Source organism: Protopterus annectens, chromosome 2.part1 (genome assembly GCF_019279795.1).
Source record: "Protopterus annectens isolate FY-2018-M chromosome 2.part1, PAN1.0, whole genome shotgun sequence".
In the NCBI taxonomy this organism is placed as follows: Eukaryota; Metazoa; Chordata; order Ceratodontiformes; family Protopteridae; genus Protopterus; species Protopterus annectens.
The window spans coordinates 1,473,928,621-1,473,947,033 of record NC_056729.1 but is presented as its reverse complement, the minus strand read 5'-3'; the positions used below and the strand labels follow the sequence as shown (position 1 = coordinate 1,473,947,033).

The 18,413-nt window shown below is 42.1% G+C and overlaps 1 protein-coding gene across 2 annotated transcripts in view; it reads left to right on the top strand.

The window, feature by feature from the left end:
• CFAP74 (cilia and flagella associated protein 74) overlaps positions 1-18,413 on the top strand; it is a 3,161,205-nt gene that overhangs the window by 2,602,452 nt on the left and 540,340 nt on the right. For both annotated transcript variants that reach the window (XM_044062943.1, XM_044062944.1), the window contains exon 28: positions 9,185-9,319. In XM_044062943.1, the coding sequence (XP_043918878.1) occupies positions 9,185-9,319 (135 nt within the window). The remainder of the gene's footprint in view (positions 1-9,184; positions 9,320-18,413) is intronic.

The following is an 18,413-nucleotide window of genomic DNA, read 5'->3' as shown; positions in this document are numbered from 1 at the left end:
TAAAGGTGGATGAGTTTAAGTACTTGGGGTCAACAGTTCGTAGTATTGGTGAGTGTGGAAGAGAGGTGAAGAAGAGAGTATAGGCAGGGTGGAATGGGTGGAGAAGTGTGTCAGGAGTGATTTGTGACAGACGGCTAGCAGTAAGAGTGAAAGGGAAGGTCTACAAGAGGGTAGTGAGACCAGCTATGTTATATGGGTTGGAGACAGTGGCATTGATGAAAAGGCAGGAGTCAGAGCTGGATGTGGCAGAGTTAAAGATGTTAAGATTTGCACTGGGTGTGACTAGGATGGACAGGATTAGGAATCAGTATATTAGAGGGTCAGCTCAGGTTGGACAGTTTGGAGACAAAGCAAGAGAGGTGAGATTGCGTTGGCTGGGACATGTGCTGAAGAGGGATGCTGGGTATATTGAGAAAAGGATGCTAAGGATGGAGCTGTCAGGTAAGAAGAAAAGAGGAAGGTCTAAGATAAGGTTTATGGATGTGGTGACAGAGGACATGCAGGTGGCTGGTGTGAAAGAGCATGATGCAGAGGACAGGAAGAAATGGAAACAGATGATCTGCTGTGGCGACCCCTAACGGGAACAGCTGAAAGAAGAAGAAAGAAGAAGATGACTTGCTGATTTGTGCAGATTTTGTATCCAGGTACTTGGTGTCTTTAGATAAGGTCACATCCCCCTTTCCCACCTGGGCTTCAAAATGATCCTTCAGAAGTCCATTTCACCCTTACAATGAATTGTTTTCCTGGGGTGTTGGAAAGACATACTAAAAAGGATGGCCTTCCTGACAGATGACAAAGTTATGACTTAGTGCTTTTTCTTGGATTTTTCTCTTGCACGAGAGTTCCTCAAAATTCCAGGCCTTATGACATCATAGGTTCATAGGTTAGTACTAGGCTATCTGCACTAGGGCATTTATAAGCCTAGCCAGAGTGTATGTGGCTTCCGCCACCCCTTGGACTGATACAACTGTGCCCATATATAAGGTTTAGTTTACTATGCCTCTGTCCAGTAGTGACACAGAGATGACCCCTGGGGTAAACCTACGATCTCCCATCCACTTGTCAAGATTTCTCTTGAAGAGAGTCAGTGAGGGGCTCTGCCTAACATGGACTGGGATTTTGTTCCAGAGTGTGGGAAGCCTCTGAGTTATGAATCTGTCCCTCCAGCAAGTCCTATTCATATCTGTGTTGAGGTTCAAATCTCTTGCTCTCATGGCTCTGATGGATTTGGATTTTTTGAGGTGGAGCATGTCCATCAATTCTGGATTGGACATGGCCTTGTACGTCAGGCATAGATCTCCTCTGAGTAGGTGGTATGCTACTGAATAGAGCTGGAGTTTCTTCAGTCTGGCAGCATATGACATATGTTTGAGACCCTTGATCCTCTTGGTGAGGTACTTTGGAGGTCTTTCCAGCTGCTGCAGGTGCCGGGTAAGGTACATACCAAATGGGGCATTGTACTCAGTCATGGGCCTGATAATGGAAGAGTATAGGGGCACAATGACATCTCTTGATCTAGATGTGAATCCTTTCATGATAAGGTGGGCAAGGTAGAAGGTCTTCCTAACCACTTTGGCAACGTGGGTGTCAAATGAGAGGTCACTGTCAACTTGGGTCCCTAAGTCCCTGATTATTTCTTCTGTACTTAATGGATTACCACCTATGTGGTAATTTGTGGGTACTTTATTTTTCCAAAAGGGTATGACTATACATTTTTTGGCATTCAGTTTAAGGCCATGACTCTGGCACCAGTCATCCGTTTTTGTGAGGACCTTCTGGAGGATGTATGTGTCCACTGGAGTATCAATTATGGCGCCCAGTTTGCAGTCATCTGCAAACTGTGTCAGCCACAAACCTCCAATGTTTGCTTTTACCTCTGAAAAATAAATGCCAAACAAGAGGGGTCCCAAGACCGAGCCCTGTGGGACACCACTTGTGACTGGCTTAGAATCTGACATGGCTCCAGCAATTCTGACCTTGTGGGTTCTGTCCTTTAGCCAGTTTGCAACCCATCTTGTGACATATGGGTTTACATTTAAGCTAGGGAGCTTGTCTATGATGCCCGAGTGGGGTATTGTGTGGAAGGCCTTTGCAAGGTCAAGGTAGGCTGTGTGAACTGCCTTACCCTCATCGATGGCTTTAGTGACTGTTTCAAAAAAGTCGACCAGGTTCAAAAGGCAGTATCTGCCCTTAACAAAGCCAAATTGGGTAGGATCAAGTGTCTGTAGGTCCCCAATGTATTTGTTTATGAGTTCCATAATGATCCTCTCCATAGCTTTGCAGACCAAGCTCGTCAAGCTTATGGGGCGGTAATTTTCAGGGTCCGTAGAAGCACCTCCTTTGTGGAGTGGAACCACTGTTGCTGTACGTCATTCTTTGGGTACATGTCCTGTAGTAAGGCTAAGATTAAACAGCATCCTTATGTGCGAGTTTAGTTCCTCTTGGAGTTCATGTAGCACGCAACCCGGGACACCGTCTGGTCCCATTGATGCTGTGTTTTTAGCTTTGGAGAGGGCGGCTCTCACCTGGACATCTGAGATGTCAGGGAGGCTACATTCAACTGGGATAGATATTTATTCTTTTGGGGGGGGGGGGGAATTTGCACTGAACCTGTCTGCCAGTATGTTGGCAATAGCTGTGGGTTCAGTGTATTTTTTGTCGTTTAGGACTAACTCTGAGCATATCTGGGGGTTTCCACTCAGGTTTCTAACATAACTAAAGAAGGCCTTGTGATTATCTTTAGTGTCTTTTGCGATTTTTCTCTCAAAGTTGGCCTTGGATTATTTTATGAGTGATCGTAGTTTTTTGCTAGTACTGATCAGAGATGCCTTCCCTTTTTGGGATTTTGCTCTGTCCTGTAGTAGCTTCCTCCTCCTGTTATAAAGTTTGTTTATGGCTGGGGTCCACCAGACAGGATGCCTGCCTTTGGTGGAAAGGGTCTTGGTTTTATTTGGGATTGCATGATCCATGCATTCTTGGAGGTGTTCGTAGAAAGCATTTATAAAGGATTCAGCAGTGTGGGGTGTGGTTTCCGCTGGCCCAGAGGGCTTGAAGGATACCACTTCAGTCTTAAGAAGTGTAAAGTCGGCTTCTGAGAAGTTTCTCACTGTGGTCTTTTGCGCTGGGGTTGGGGGTGGGATGTGGATTTCCAGTGAGATTAGTTTGTGGTCTGATCTCAATAGTGAGGGGTATACTTCTGGTGTGGAACATTGTGTCCCCATGTTTGTGATGATCAGGTCTAGTATATTATCTCCTATTGTGGGAGTGGTAACTAGTTGTTCCATTGCATTTGAGTTTATGAATTCTAGGAACCTTTGGGCTAGGGTGTTGGGGCTTAAGTAATGCTCCCAGTCTATGTTTGGATAGTTGAAGTCTCCCAATATGATGGTATTTGGTGAGACATTCATATTCTCCAGTGTCTTCAGGAAGGCTGAGTGGGGTTCCTGAGTTTGGGAGGGTGGTCTGTAGCATGCTACAAATTGTATGGCAGTTTTGCCTACGGTTAGTTGCACATGGATGGTCTCCGATGCTTTGTGCGTTGTCACTAACCTGGAGGTGTGGGTATCTTTGATGAATATGGAAACTCCCCCTCCCTTTGTGGTTCGGTCCAAGTTTTGGGGCCGAAAAGCATGATATGAGGTATAACCTGGTAGTGCTGGGGTGCTCTCAGGAGCCTTGAACCAGGTTTCTGTCACTGCACAGACATCAATACTCTCCATACTGAGGAGAGCTTCAAGAGCCTGCATCTTGAGGTTTAGACTTCTGGTGTTGAGCAGCATTACCCTTAGTGGGTTTGTCTTTTGAGCCTTGCCTAAAAAAGGCACTATGAGGGTGGCAAGAGCCTTTGCCAATATCCGGAAGCCTAGGGGTGACAGGTGCAAGCCATCCCTTGCGAAGCAGCGTGGCTTGTCAAGCATGTCCTCCCAGGCAGACAGACATTGGATCCCCTTAGAATGACACCAGTAATTAAGCCAATTATTAAAGTTGATCATCTTGTCTTTGTACTGTGGCATCATTCTTGGTGAGGGTAAGATGCTGCTCAGAGTCAGGGTCATACCGGCCTGGGCTACATAATCGGAGAGCTCCTCTATGTCTCTTTTCATGTAGTCCAGGGAGGTATGTCTCAAGTCATTCACGCCGGCATGAACAATGACCGAGTCATATTTGTACTTGCTTTGGAGTGACCTGAGTGCTTGTGTTATGTGGCGGATTCTAGCGCCCGACAGGCAGCTCACTGTTACTTTTTCCTTGTTCATTCTGGTGAGCGGGACGTCAGTGTGTCTGACTATAGTGTCACCTATTACAAGTGTATCCGGCATGGTATTTGGCCTTAAGGGCTGTGACTGTTTGGCACACTGACTTATGTGTTGCATGTGCTGTGTTTTGAGGTGGTGGTTTATTGGATGTCTGCTTTGGAAGCCTCTGTTGTTTTGGTAGATTTTTAATTAGAGCCTCTGAATATATCTTTGTGTGTTTATGTGTTTGGTTTGCAGTTGTGGTAGGTCTATGTGAGACTGGGTTTGTGGTGTGTGTGGTTACCTTCTCCTCCTGACTGGTCTTGCCAGTCCTGAGTCGAGAGAGCTCAGCCTCCAGTTTGGCTATATAGTTGCATCTCTCGCATGTATTTGTATTTGTTGGGAGGAGGAGAGGGTTGTCTGTGTACATGAGGCAGTTGTAACATTGCCTCAAGATTGCCAGATTAACCAGCTGAACTGGAGAGGTCGCCAGTAATTTACCACTCGACATGCTAGAATAGTGCAAGGGATTGCTGTGTAACTGAGTTAGAAAGGACTAAAAGGAAATGGGTACTCACAGGGATTGTAGGTGGATGTAGTGCTTTCTTTAGTTTGAGTGCTTTACTTTTGTAAAATAGCTTTAGGAGCAAGTGCTGGGCTTATTAAATAGAGAATAGACTGATTTTATTGAAAGTAGAGCTGTTTTAAGGGAAAAACCTGAAGAGCAGTCTTGGCGGAGCCAGAAATAGTTTAAACTTGTTTAACTGCCACTGCGCTATGCACACAATCGCGCAAAACCACGCAAAAGCGGATTTTAAAACAGGGAACTTCAAAGGAGCTAGAAATGGTCCAAATCGACCAATTACTACCAGATCTTGTGCTGGGGTCACTCCTTCAAGGACAGATAGGCTGCTCAAGGCTCCCCACTCCCACTGGTGAGCAAAGAAACTTCCTTCTATCCAAGTAAGGCAATGGGCAACACAGGAACTATCCCAAAGTCCAGAATACAGCAAAGCCTGTATAATGGACTACTCTAGTCAAGGAAAGGCGGGAAGACAAAGATTTTTATTGTTTTTTTGTTTTTTTTTTGTGAGAAAACTACAGAAAAATGCATGGAAACAACAGTATATTAAATGCACAGGCTAGCGCACTTTAGTGGGCAGCCTCGACAGTTAAAAAATCACTTTTTGGTAACCCATGTCAATTTATGTCATAGGTACATAGGTTAGTACTAGGCTAACTGCCTTTGCGAGCCATTTTAAGCCTAGACAGTTATCCCCTGTGAGATTCAAACCCTGTACCTTGTGTTTGCAAGGCAAACACCTTAACCATTAAGCCACCCTCCCAACCAAGGTATCCTCATGATACCACTAGCCAGACTACACATGAGAAAAATTCTGTGGTACTTGAAGAATTGCTGGACCCAACATCTTTATCCTTTAGATTATCATCAGGGTTTATACCAACACACTGGTGTGAAGACATGATAAAGACTATTTTCCTTAATGTGCTAGTTATATATTCACTGCAGTTTTTGATTTTCTTAGAGAATTTTATTGATGATTGTCATACTCACCTTGTAACATAGAGCAGTTATTCTCTTTATTATTCTTTTGCTTAGGTCCATAAGATGCTTATTTACTTGTCGGTCCTTCTCACAGATGTAGTGAAAGCAGTATCAAGTGTTTTGGCTTAGTGGATCACTCCCTTATGTTAAATTGGATCTTACCAGTATCAGAAAAAACAGGTACTTTACTGGCATGTTGAAGACTTTTGCAAGGGTGAATTATGCAGTGATTCTGTTCTTTTTTCATAGTAGTTTGTCATTTTGGTCTTGTCAAGCTCCGTTTGCCCCAGTCCTCACTCTAGCCATAATTGACTGGTTTATCTTTCATCATTTTCACATTAGGACTACATACTGTAGTTAAATACTGGTCACACTAGTGCAGAATGCATTCCAGTTTCCCTAGTCTGAACTGGGGATTAATTTGTTTTATCAAGTCAACCTGTATACAGTGTACTTAGTATGCCTGTGCTCTGCTGCATGCATTTAGAATAATATTTATTTATTTATTTTACATTTGTTGACCAGGATAGTCCGTCTGGGTGTGAGCCCATTTTCAGTGGATGCCTGGCGAGAAAAGCTCCAATAAAACAAGAATAACATTGACAGGTACAGTGTTGGTTTACATAGAATTTAACAGAAATATTTAGAGACAACAAAGAAAGTACAATATACAATATGCACTTCAGTTTTTTGCCAACAGTGCTGTGGCCAAATCCTTTACCCTCATCACAAAATGAAAGTGCAGGCCAACAGTCTTTCCCACTGCAAGCTAAAATGGCACTCAGACCCATATTCAGACTTGGATCCCTAGCATCATAGGCAGGGCACCAAACTCCATGTTTACAGAGCAGGCCTGTTTTAGAATTTGACCTTTGATTGTAATGTCATTGATGCAACAGGTAGCTGTGGGTTCTATTCTACACCCAGCTGATCGATTACTGACAGTGTAGTGCAGCATAAGGGGGTGCTGCCCTCCGGAGTGTATCATACTTCAGCTGAGACATTAAACCAAGGGCCCCATCTGTCTGAGTTGGTAGTAGCTCAAGTTGATGTAAAAGATTCCACAGCACCTATCGAAAAGAGTAGAAGTTCTCTGATGCCTTGGCCAGATTTACCCTAGTAGTTAAATGCTACCATGGATCTCCCCTGAAAGGACTCTACTAGCGTAGAAGGGCTAGCCCATCACAAAGAATAAATAAAAAAATAAATAATTGTGAGTTAATGCCTGTATATGTCTAAGTGTTGTGAAAGGTTCGGCATTCCATGTAGTTATGGTAACTTAGAGCATTCAGAAATGTATTAGCTGTTTTGTTAATTAGGTAACATTACTTTATCTTTCCTGTGTTTAAACTGCTTTGTTTACTAGTGCCTAAAATGGTTGAGATGCTTTCCATGTGATATGCATTTTGGCAACAAATGCACACAGTAATATTCATGTGCTGCCTGACATTTCTGTTCATGATTATGTGTTATTTGACATTCCCACTTTACAAAGAATTTTTTTTTCAGTTGTTCTCTTGCAGCAATTTAGAGATAATGTCATGTGTCAAGTAATGCTAGACCTTATATCTTTTAAACGGGTCTATATTATGAAAGCGAAAACACTATGAGCGAATACCAAAATATCGACCCCTATACTGCGAAACATGAAAATCCCAAACGCACTAAACAGTGAAAAAAAAATCGAACTGTCATAGTCGGCCAACCCCACCACTACATATATACAACCTACCCAAATAAAATAAATAAACCACATTCATACACTAACCAAACCCTACTTCTAACCTAAAGTAAAGCACAAAAGCCTACTTCTAACCTGACACTAAACTCCACATACACAACTAACTATGCACTTTCCTTAACCCCTCCCTAACCCTAAGGTCCGTAACTACCGCACACATCCCTTACAGACATACACCCAAACAAAACAAATAATCCATATACATACATTTAACAAACCCCTACCTCCAACACTACTAAACCCCACATACAAAACTATCTATGCACTATCCTTAACCCCTCTCTAACCCTAGGGTCCGTAACTACCGCACATTTCCCCTACGAAAATATACACAAACAAAATAAATAGCCTACATACATACATTTAACAAACCCTACCTCTAACCCTACACTAAATCTAACATACATTACTTATCTAAGCACTTACCTTAACCCTCGCCCTATCCTAAAATAACTATCCAACACTTACCTTATGCAGCTAATCCACAAACGGGCCAACCATGGAAATTCGATATATCCATTTTCGCAGTTTTCGACTTTCGCTCTAAGTCCACTTCATGCTATATGGTTTGACGTGTACATATTCGCGCAAACATCTTTTCGCTCTCTTAATATAGACCTCTTTCGAACATATTAGGATGTTCTCATTCTGTCAGTTCTCCTCTGCTTCAGGTTTATTCTTTAGTGCAGGCAATACAAGCCACGATACTGCCGTTTCACAAAACAATTATAATTTTCCATTTACTACAGAAAATGAAAACCTGAAGAGAGAAAGAAAGGAAAAAAAAAAGACTTTATGGATTAACTTGAAAGCACATGCTAAAAAATCTCATTTTAGATTGTTAGCAGTGCCTTACACATTTAGTTTTTAATCACAGCTTCCTAGAGGTTATAGAGACCTAAACCTTGTCAGCACAATAAACAGGACATGCTGGAGGGATAGATTCCTGTCCCAGAGACTTCCCATACTCTGGAACAGGCTACCTATCTATGTCAAGCAAAGTTCTTCATTAGCACTCTTCAAGAAAAATCTTGATGAGTGGATGGGAAATAGGAAATGCACCCCGGGGATCACTTCTGTGTCTCTGCTCCACAGTGGCACAGGAAAATAACTTTCTTGGGTGGCATAAGCCAGGGAACCTTGTTGGCTAGGCTTACGTAGGCCCTCGGGCCGATAGCCTAGTACCTACCTATGAACCTATAGGAGAGACATATAGGTAAATTAGACTTGCTGCATTATGTATGAGATGATAAATTATCTGGAAAGACAGTCCCGTAAGGATCTAGAACTTGAAATCTTAAACAGAAAATGGAAGCAGAAAAGCAAAAGTGGTTGATGTAGTCTACATATATATATATATATATATATATAGAGAGAGAGAGAGAGAGAGTGTGTGTGTGTGTGTGTGTGTGTGTGTGTGTGTGTGTGTGTTTGTGTTTGTGTGTGTGTGTGTGTGTGTGTGTAATTCTGAGGCATAACACAGTTTCATGGGTATACTTCTGTTTTCAGATATGACATTATTTGTAGTTTACAGCTTTGGCAGTTATGTGTGTGTGTGTGTGTGTGTGTGTGTCTGTATTATACATACATACATATATACATTTTGCAGCTGCTAACTCTTCTTTTCTGCTTCATCCACAGATCAGATGAATACAGTGCTGCCAGAGTTGAGCTTATCAGAAATTTCAGAGGACATTTCAGCAGTTATATTATTCCATGTTTTGTTGCTAGTGGAGAGACCAGTGACCAGAAACAGCCAGGTCATTTGAAATACAGGTACTGCACTGGGATGAAAAAAATTTCAGATGGATATGGTATCTCTAAGTAATTTGTAAGACTCCATTTTTGTATTCAGGTTGTGTAGTGCATTGATGCAAGCGGGTAATCTGTAACAATGCACATATCTCCACAGTCCTCAAGGTCAAGGCACTGATACAGCATTATCACTTGAAATGGATACTTTAGCACAAAGACTTCCCTGCATGCAACACATTATTTAAGTTTCACTCTACAAGAATTTAAAACAGATACTTAACCTTCTGGTATCAATTCATTAGTTTTTCTTTTTTTAGTCTGTTTTTAGTTTCTTTCTTTGTTAACTGGCTACGTGAGCTAATCCAAGTGCCTTTTACAGTCACAGCCCAAGCCATAAAAAATCAAGTGTAGAAATCAGTCATATATTGAGTCAGTGAAGTACAGAAGTCAGTAAGGTAATCAGTAGATCACAGACATGAATTAAATACAGGAAAATTCAAGTGCTGCACTTACGTCAGGTAAACATATGAATGATTAAACACAGGAGTCAAGCAGAATCTGGTTACCAGCAGATATTAAGATGAATATACTGAAACATATTTTAACATTAGTATGTTGCAAGAGTTAATATTTTATTTCTTAGGTCTTACATACATTTTTTTATGACTGGAACAAGCTTATTGAGTTAATATATTATTCTAGCACAACTATTTTTCTAACAGTTCCACTAATGTACTATTCCATTTTGCATCTATTGTTGCAAATGCCTTTCCATTTTCCATAAAAAACATGTGAAAATAATTTGGATACATCTGTTGAAGACACAGCAGTATTTCTAGAGCATTGTTTTTTTTTCAGGCGAAGGAGATGGCAGTACTTTTGCTTCTTCCTACAAAGTCCCAAAAATAGTTTTCAACTGTATAAATCAGGGTTATAATGTGTATGAGAACGTGTTTGCAGAAAATTTGCATTGTGCACAACTGTGCATAATTCACAGCATAAAAAGGCATTCTGCCTGATCCTGATGCCATTGTGAGCTGACAGTGTATTCTGATGTTTCAATGATTGATTATCAGCATTAACATTTTTTAAATTCTTTCATTTCTTTACATCTTCTTCATTTGAGCAATTGCATGTGTTCAATGCCATCGTATGATAATGTTTAACATTGGCTAAAAAAAAGAATATTGGCTGATGCACCATCATCATTTGGGATATACAATACTGATCTCAAGCAATAGCTATTATCTTAAGATGTATTACATTATTAACAGTGCTTTTACTAAATTTGCCTTTGTCAAACATTAATGGTTTTATAGGTTCATACTAGGCTATCTGCCCTGGGGCAATTATAAGCCTAGCCCGATTTTGTTTGGCTTACGCCACCCCTTGATTTGAGTATACTGTGCCTCTGTCTAATAGTGACACGGACGTAATCCCCGGAACAAATCTACAATCCTCCATTCACTCATCAAGATTCTTCTTGAAGAGATTCAATGAGGTGCTCTGCCTAACATGAATTGGAATTCTATTCCAGAGCGAAGGGAGCCTCTGGGTTATGAATCTGTCCCTCCAGCAAGTCCTATTTATTTCTGTGCTGAGGTTCAAGTCCCTCGAGCGTGTGGCTCTAAGGGATTTAGATTTACTGAGGTGGAGCATGTCCATTAATTCTGGATTGGACATAGCTTTATATGTCAGGCATAGATCGCCTTGAAATAGGCGGTATGCAACTGAGTAGAGCTGGAGTTTTTTTAACCGAGCAGCATATGGCATCTGTTTGAGTCCCTTGATCCTGTTGGTGAGGCACTTTTGGGGTCTTTCTAATTGCTGCAGGTGTCTGGTAAGGTACATCCCAAAAGGGGCATTGTATTCTATGATGAGCCTGATGAGGGATGAATAGAGGGGCACGATTACCTCTCTTGATCTAGATGTGAATCCTTTCATGATGAGGTGGGCCGTGTAGAAAGTCTTTCTAACCACTTTGGCAATGTGGTTGTCAAAGGAGAGATTGCTATCAACTTGGGTCCCCAGATCCCTAATTACTTTCTCTGTACTTAATGGTTTACCGCCTATGTGGTAGTTTGTGGGCACATTGTTTTTGCCAAAGGGTATGACTATACACTTTTTGGCATTTAGCTTTAGACCATGGCTCTGGCACCAGTAATCCGTCTCTGAGAGACCTTTTTGAAGGATGTTTGTGTCAGCTGGAGGGTCGATTATGGCGCCCAGTTTGCAGTCATCTGCGAACTTGGTGAGCCATAGTCCTCCCACGTTGGCCTGTACCTCGGAAAAGTATATACCGAACAAGAGCAGTCCCAGGACAGAACCTTGTGGGACACCACTTGTGACTGGTTTCGAGTCTGACATGGCTCCAGCAACTCTCACTCTGTGGGTTCTGTCTTTGAGCCAGTTTGCGACCCATCTTGTGACATAGGGGTTTATATTTAAGCTGGATAGCTTATCTATGATGCCCGCGTGGGGTATTGTGTCAAATGCTTTGCTAGGTCTAGATAGGCTGTGTGAACTATCTTCCCTTCATCTATGGCTTTGGTGACTGTTTCAAAGAAGTCAACCAGGTTCAAAAGGCAGGATCTGCCCTTGATGAAGCCGAATTGGGTAGGATCTAGTGTCTGTAGGTCCCCGATGTCTTTGTTTATGAGCTCCATGATGATCCTCTCCATAGCCTTGCAGACTAAGCTAGTCAGGCTTATGGGGCGATAGTTTCCAGGGTCTGTGGAGGCTCCACCTTTGTGGAGTGGGACCACTGTTGCTGTACGCCATTCTGTGGGCACATATCCTGTAGTGAGGCTGAGATTGTACAGCTGTTTTATTTGAGGGATTAGTTCTTCTTGGAGTTCATGTAGGATGCAACCCGGGACGCCATCTGGTCCCATGGAAGCAGTGTTTTTTGCTTTGGAGAGGGCAGCCTTCACCTGAGCATCAGAGATGTTTGGAAGGCAGCCCCCTGCTGGGATAGACACTTGCTCTTTTGTGGGGGGGTGGAGAAGTTTGCACTGAACCTGTCTGCCAGGATATTGGCAATGTCTGTGGGTTCAGTGTATTTTTTGTCGTTTAGAATCAACTCAGAACAAGTCTGGGAGTTGCATCCCAGGTTCCTAACATAACTGAAAAAAGCCTTATGATTGTCTTTAGTGTCCTGTGCAATTTTTCTCTCAAAGCTGGCCTTGGAGGATTTTATGAGGGATCATAATTTTTTGCTAGTACTGATCAGAGATGCCTTCCCTATTAGGGATTTTGCTCTGTCATGTAGTATCTTCCTCCTTCTGTTGTACAGTCTGTTTATGGCTGGGGTCCACCAGACTGGACGCCTGCCTTTGGATGATTGGGTCTTGGTTTTGTTTGGGATAGCTTGATCCATGCATTCCTGGAGATGTCCATAGAATGCGTTTATATAGGATTCTGCAGTTTGGGCCATAGTTTCCACTGGCCCTGGGGCCTTGAAAGATTTCACTTCGGTTTTGAGAAGTGAGAAGTTCGCTTTTGAGAAGTTTTTCACTGTGGTTTTCTGGGATGGCGGTGAGGTCAGGATGTGGATATCCAGTGAAATTAATTTATGGTCTGATCTTACCAATGAAGGATATACTTCTGGTGTGGAGCATAGAGTCCCCATGTTGGTAATGATCAGGTCTAGTATGTTATCCCCTCTTGTGGGAGTGGTGACTAGTTGTTCCATAGCATTTGAGTTTATAATTTCCAGGAACCTTTGGGCTAAGGTGCTGGGGCTTGAGTAGTGCTTCCAGTCTATGTTTGGGTAGTTGAAGTCACCCAATATAATGGTGTTTGGAGAGATCTTCATGTTCTCCAATGTTTTCAGGAAAGCCGAGTGGGATTCCTGACTTTGAGAGGGTGGTCTGTAGGATGCTATAAACTGAAAAGCAGTTTTTCCCACTGTTAGTTGCACATGGATGGTCTCTGATACTTCATGCAATGCCACTAACCTGGAGGTGTGGATATCCTTGATAAATATGGAAACTCCCCCTCCTTTTGTGGTTCGGTCTGGGTTTTGGGGCCGAAAAGCATAATATGAGGTATAACCTGGTAGTGCTGGGGTGCTCTCTGGAGCCTTGAACCAGGTTTTTGTCACTGCACAGATATCGATGTTCTCCATACTGAGGAGAGCTTCGAGTGTGTGCATCTTGAGGTTAAGACTTCTGGCGTTTAGCAGCATTACCCTTAGTTTTTTGTACCTTGTGCTGTCTATGGAGGTGGGTTTGACTTTTGAGCCTTGCCTAAAAAAGGCACTATGGGGGTGGCCAGAGCCTTTGCCAGTATCCGAAAGCCCAGTGGTGACAGGTGCAAGCCGTCCCTAGCGAAGCAACGTGGCTTGTCGAGCATGTCATCCCAGGCTGATAGACACTGAATCCCCTTTGAATGACACCAACATTTTAGCCAGTTGTTAAAATCGATCATTTTGTCTTTGTACTGTGGCATCATTCTAGGTGAGAGTAAGATGCTGCTTAAGGTCAGGGTCATACCGGCCTAGGCTACATGATCAGAGAGCTCCTCTATGTCTCTTTTCATGTAGTCCAGGGAGGTACGTCTCAGGTCATTCACACCAGCATGTACAATGACTGAGTCATATTTGTATTTGCTTTGGAGTGACCTGAGTGCTTGTGTTTTGTGGCGGATCCTAGCGCCTGACAGGCAGCTCATTGTGACCTTCTCCTTGTTCAGCCTGTTGAGTTGGATGTCAGTGTGTCTGACAATAGAGTAACCTATTACAAGAGTATCTGGTGCGTTATTCAGCCTTAAGGGATGTGGCTGCTTGGCACACTGACTTTGTGGGCTATGTGTTGTGCATGTTTTGTTTTGGGGTGGCGTTTGCTTGTGTCTGCTTTGGAGGTCTCTGTTGCTTAGGTAGATTTTTATTTAGAGCCTCTGAGTATGTTTTAGGGTATTTATGTGTTTGGTTCGCTGATGTGGTGGGACTATGTGATATTGGAATTGTGTTGTGTGAGGTTACCTTCTCCTGACTGGTTATACCAGTTTTGAGATGAGAGAGCTCAGCCTCCAGTTTGGCTATATGGTTGCATCTCTCACATATATTTGAACCTGTTTGGAGGAGCAGAGGGTTGTCCGTGTACATAAGACAGTTGTAACATTGCCTCAAAATTCCCAGATTCACCAGCTGGGCTGGAGAGGAAACCATTGACTGACCGTTGGACATGCTAGATTAATATAGGGAACTGAATTAAGACGGTCCATTAGGGGTTAAGACGGTCCAATCATGACAGTAACATGGGCATATTTGAACCTCAACAAAATAAGATTAAACAATGAAGTGCAAACAAGTATCCTCTTAATGTACTTTCATTAGTTTTCCACATCAGGAGGACCTACCCAAAGATCACTGCAAAGGTGCCACTTTTACACATTGAGACTCAAGCAAATCCAATCACTCCTGTTGATTAAACCTGTTAGAATTGCCTCATGTTTTTCGTGATTTAGGAACTTATTTGTATAATGACCTAACTTTTGGCTAACATGTGTCCGTTGTTGTTAGAATGGCTTTATATATTTGATTGTATCTAGATCTAGGGATGTCATTGTCCCCCCTTTACTCAGCTCTCATTAGGCCGATCATTGAATATAATGCCCACTTTGGCATCTATCTGTCCAGACAAATGCAGCAAATGGAACACCCACAGAGATACTAAAAGGATACAAGGCCTAAATAACATGTCCATTATGAACCAATTCAAAGCCTTGCATCTCTACTCGGTGTCCTACAGACTGCCAATAGGTGACCTGTGTCTGACATACAGGGCATCCACTGACCAGATACTGATGGATTTACTGCACATCAACAAGTGAAATGACATCAGAAATAGTCTGTCTAGGGATCTAAACTTCTTCTACAACATAAACGGATTGGTTTGGAAGGACATTTATATCCTGCAAAAGATACTGCTGCTGTGAGACAGACTCCCCATCTACATAAAACAAAGTTCATCCCTGTCCATACTCAAGCACAACTTGGATCTATGGATGGGAAGCAGAACATTTACTCCAGGACTTTCCCCTGTACTACTAATGGATAGAGACAGCTCCTAAATGCTTTATCCTATCCCCTCAAATTAACTATGTTATGATCCCAGTTATTCTCATAAGGGGTAATATATATATATATATATATATATATATATATATATATATATATATATATATATATATATATATATAAAACAACCATGGGTAAGGACAATCTCTAACGTAATAGGTTGGGTTAATTTGATCACAAAAAGGGAAACTGGCTAGGCTTAAAATGGCCCACAAGGAGAACTAACCTAATATTTACCTATGAAACTTACTTTACTTTGATCCTGTTGTAATAATTCCTTGTAAGTGTACCACAGCAACAATATAAGTGCAGATTTGTACCAGCCACATTGTCTTGCAATTCTGCTTTCCATGTCCTCTGCTTCATCAGTTGTATCTGTTAACTCTGCTATTGTGAATTGTGTATCAGACTTCAGTTTTCTCATTATTACCTTTTTGGACAATAATAATAATTGTCTTTCGTATTTCGGCTTTTCTCAGTTAGGGGTCACCACAGCAGAATGCCGGTCCGCTTATGATTGGCAGTAGATTTTTACGGTAACGAGTTGCCAGCCAGATGCTCAACCTTCAAGGAAAGCACACCCATTCACGCACTCACCTACCTTCATGTCTTTTTATGTCACTTGACTGTGGGGAGGACATGCAGACTACACTTCATTGGCTCTGCTTGACAGAGGATCAGTTAATTAATCAATGGGGTGGCAAAAGCCGACACACTTTGGCTAGGCTTATAAATGCCCTCGGGCAGATAGCCTTGTACCTGTACCTACCTAAGAAGGCACTCCAGCCGAGAATCAAATGGGAGAACCTCTTGCTGTGAGGCGATTCATCATCATCATCATCATCATCATCTTTCGGCTTTTCCCGTTAGGGGTTGCCACAGCGGATCATCTCTTTCCATTTCTTCCTATCCTCTGCATCTTGCTCTGTCAAACCGCCTGCATGTCCTCTCTCACCACGTCCATAATCTTAAATTTAATAATTACTGTTCATTTTAAAGGAGAACTGAGCCCAAAAAACTGAAAACAATGTGTTTTTCAGACAGTCTTGAACCTTTTTGCATTGCTAATGCCTCTGTATCAAAGTAAATGGTTACTGTTATTTTCTAATTTGTTATACCCCAAAAAGATCTGAAGAAGTCTGCCATGGCTAACATTATTTTGTTTTACAGCCACAATGCCTTTGCCTTCTTGATGTCATGTTAGAGGGATAGAAAGAAATCCTTATGATGAGGGGATCATTTATTGTCGTTTTCTCTCTCATCAGTTTAAAACATTGCTGAGATTGCCTACTTTTCACTGTCAGCATCAATCTGCATTTTTTATTTCCTTTGATTTTCATTAGCGGACATCTCTGTTGCAGCATTTTAAGGAATGTTTGAATGGCAGGCTTGAAAATGAAGCTGAAGGTAATTGTTCTTTTCAAAGTAACAGCTATATAGTTCAGTGTTCAAGTGTGCGAAATCTGACTCCTGTGATTTATAGGTATTACTTCGGCTGAGATGGTTTCTGTTATAGTCACAGTTTTAAATATTGTAGCTAGAATTAAAGCCTTTTTCCCCAACTCAGTGACTTGCCTCTGTATACAGTGCAAAAATTCAAAACACCAGAAGAAACATACTTTTGCAGAAATAACAGTACAGAAAAAAGGCAAAGTCAAATACTGACAGAAAGAAAGAAGAGTTTAATGAACATATTTGCATTATTTCTTTGTGCCACTGAGTTTTATTAAAAGGAAAGGTGTTTTCATCTGAAAACTAATCTTTGATCGACCAAAGTACAGACAACATGTGTAAAGCACGCACACTTGATAATGAATGGCTGTGGTTGTGTCTTCTTAACCGTCGCCATTTTGTGTTGCCACTCCGGTCTCGTAAGTCTTCAATTAACCCCCCCCAGACGAGTGCAAAAAGAAAGAGCTATTCCATCGAGTACAAGAAAGGAATCATGGAGAACTGCCGGCGAAAGAATCTGATGGTCCAAAAATGGCATGTAGCGTATGATAACCTCAGTCAACAGGCCGACGAGGGAAAGGCTAAGAAGTGTAAGTGTGGATCAGGTCGCCAACCATTATTTCCTGAATTGGAAGACATCATCTGTGACTGGATTGTTAACAGGAGAGCAAAGGCTTTGGTTGTGCACAGGGCTGATATTCAAGCATTTGCCCTGCTAGACTGGTGTCCAGGGAAGTAAATAGTGTGGGAAGAAATAGCCAGGGAATTGTTATGGCTAGGCTTGTATAGGCCCTAGGGCTGATAGCCTAGTACCAACCTATGAACCAATGGCACCACAGTTAGAAATATCCCCAGAAGAATTCAAAGCATCACAACATTGGCTGTATGGCTTCCTTCAGCGATATGAACTGTCTCTAAGAAGATCAACAACACTGTTCAAGCTGGAAGATGCTGAAGTTATTAAACGTGCACTTGCGTTCAAGTCCTTTGTTGATGGCATCGACTTTTCTAAATACCAACTCTCCAACATGATTGCTATGGATGAAACTGCAGTGTTTATAGGCCAAGCATCTCAAGCAACAATTGATCAGAGGGGTGCCTCGTCAATCTATATTCCCTCCACTGGTTACGAGAGTGCACGTGTTACCTGTATTTTGGCAGTTGGTCTAGATGGAAAGAAAACCCCACCTCTAATCATTAGTAAGGGCAAGAAAGATAAGATTGAACGTGTTTCAGGCATTTACATTCTTGAAACTGAAAAAGCCTGGTGCACACAAGCAGTTATAAGAAAGTGGGTCGATGTAATGCTGACACTTGTTTTGCGAGGTGGAGAAAGACATCTGCTAGTCTGGGATTCAGCCAGCATTCGCCGTGCTAAAGACATGAAGAAATTCCTTGCATGGAGAAGAATAGATCAAATAATGATTCCCGCAGGAATGACTGACTATCACCAGACTCTTGATATTGCAATAAACAAGCCATTCAAGGACCATTTGCGCATGGAACTCAGTGACTACATTGAAATTAAAATGGAGAGAAATCAGCATGGAAACTTTGTGAAGCCTAGCCTGCAAGAGGTCA